The 2,148-nt window shown below is 54.7% G+C and overlaps 1 protein-coding gene across 1 annotated transcript in view; it reads left to right on the forward strand.

Moving 5' to 3' along the window:
• Positions 1-1,264: 1,264 nt before the first annotated feature.
• CASP9 (caspase 9) overlaps positions 1,265-2,148 on the forward strand; it is a 24,693-nt gene continuing 23,809 nt past the window's right edge. Inside the window, exon 1 of the mRNA XM_013005375.2 lies at positions 1,265-1,396. Within this exon, the coding sequence (XP_012860829.1) occupies positions 1,265-1,396 (132 nt within the window). The remainder of the gene's footprint in view (positions 1,397-2,148) is intronic.

Here is a 2,148-nt window from a genome sequence, read left to right on the forward strand (position 1 = left end):
TTGACTTGAGAAACAAATCCAGAGACACTCAGATGTGTATAAGAAAGAGCTTTATATCAAAGAGTAATTGTATATTAAGAAAACATACCAACCCCGTCTAGTTCAAGTCCATAAGTCTGACATAGCCCATATATCTGATAACCAGTCTATAAATTCCTCTTCAGACTCGCACAACACATGCAATGATGCCAAATATAGGAAGATCACAGGCCAGTGGGTGGAAAGTCTTGTGGATCCAGTGGTGGTGGAAGCATCTCAGTGCGGGTGTGGGTCTCCATGTGGCTTCTCCAGCTCCAGGGCTCTGGCTCCATCAGCATAGCACCATGTGGCTTGTCAACAGGAATGGGTAGCAGAGAGTGTAGATCTGGCCTCCAGTGAAATATTTTATCTCTTTAGTGCCTCCAAATGAGGTCATCAAGCTGCGACCTGATTGACAGGCTAAACCCCACCCCTTCACTCTTAATAGTCTCAAATTGACACCAGATTATGTTAACTGCCATAGTCACTATGAGGCAGAATTGACTCAATGTTGATTAAGTAAGTTTGATTTTTTTGAGGGTGGTTGGGAGGAATGTGTATGGAAGTGGTTTTAGGATGGGCTTTGTTAGGTGATGGCTTGCATTTTTGGAACAGTGAACAAAGGCCAGACCTGAGCACTGAGTAGTGGGAGGCAGAAGCTTCAGTTGAATGCTGAGGAGGGGCTCCCCATATGTCCTTCTAATAAATATAATGATGCAGGACTATTTGTGAAGGCGGAGTAGTTGTGAACCTGGCGTGTGGTCCTGGGAAGCGGTGCCACGCACCACCACAGTGCATCTGGCCTGGGCGAGCTGGGCTGGAAGGCGGGGGCGGTACTTGGGGGCGGGCCCTAGAGAGGAGTGGCAGTGAGGAGGCGGGTCCTAGGGAAAGGTCTGTGCTGGAGGGAAAGGGGTGGAGCCTAGGGGCGGGGCGGTACTCATGGGCAGGGGGCGGTGACAGGGGCGGGGCCCGGAGTGGGGCGGGGCCTTGGGGCGGGGCGGGGCTAGAGGATGGGGTAGGGGTAGGTCCTGGGCGGGGCGGTGCCCTGGCGCGGAGCTGTGGCGGGTGCTGGGGGCAACTGGACTGTGGCTGTGGGAGGCGAGGTCGCGGTAGGGTGGAGAGGGTGGCTCTGAATTGTTCTTGGGGACTTGGCACCGTGGAGGGCGGGTCCTGAGGCGGGGCGGGGTGCGGAGGCCAGGCCCGGAAGCTGCAAAGGCGCTTGGCGCGTCCCTGCCGTCTGCCCGCCATGGACGAAGTGGACCGGCTGCTTCTTCGGCGGCTCAGGCTTAAGCTGGTCCGAGAGCTGCTGGTGACCGAGCTCTGGGACGCGCTGCTGAGCCGCGGGCTCTTCACGCCCGACATGATCGAGGACATCAAGGTCCGTCGCACCCCACCTGCTGTGCTCTCCCCCTCCCCCTCCCCCCGCGTTCCGCTCCGCCCTCCCGCTTCCTTAGCACTTAGTGGTCGAGCTGGGATGGGGGACCCACGTTCCCACACACCCCTCCCCATTCCGGGCCGCCCAGGACTGACCCATCCTCAGATGTGGGGAACCCATTTTTCTTAACGCCATGGAACCCCCTAGAACCGAACCATTGCAAACATCTTTGAATGTTTGCTAAAGCTTTTCTTGTCCGGCCCCATCTGTGTTGCCTGTCTAGCTGCTGTGGAAGTTGTGCTTCTTGCCAGGAAGGAGGGTCGTCAGGGCACCCACTTACCTTCCTGGTATCGCTACTCTTATTATTGGTCCTGAGTGGTTTATCCTGGATTCCCTGTGTTTCCACTTCCTATCTGTACCAGTGTACATCCTCTGGTCTAGCTGGATTTGTAAGGTAGAATTGGGATCATGGTAGTAGGGAGGAGGAAGCATTAAACAACTAGAGGAAAGTTGTATGTTTCATTGGTGCTACACTGTACCCTGACTGGCTAGTCTTCTCCCCGTGACCCTTCTGTTAGGGGATGTCTAGTTGCCTACAGATGGGCTTTGGGTCTCCACTCCGCACTCCCCCTCATTCACAATGATATGATTTTTTTGTTCTTTAATGCCTGATCCCTGATCCTATCGACATCTCATGATCACACAGGCTGGTGTGCCTCTTCCATGTGGACTTTTGTTGCTTCTCAGCTAGCTTC

This window comes from Echinops telfairi, unplaced genomic scaffold (assembly GCF_000313985.2).
Source record: "Echinops telfairi isolate 266 unplaced genomic scaffold, ASM31398v2 ScPeMD7_7457;HRSCAF=8495, whole genome shotgun sequence".
In the NCBI taxonomy this organism is placed as follows: Eukaryota; Metazoa; Chordata; class Mammalia; order Afrosoricida; family Tenrecidae; genus Echinops; species Echinops telfairi.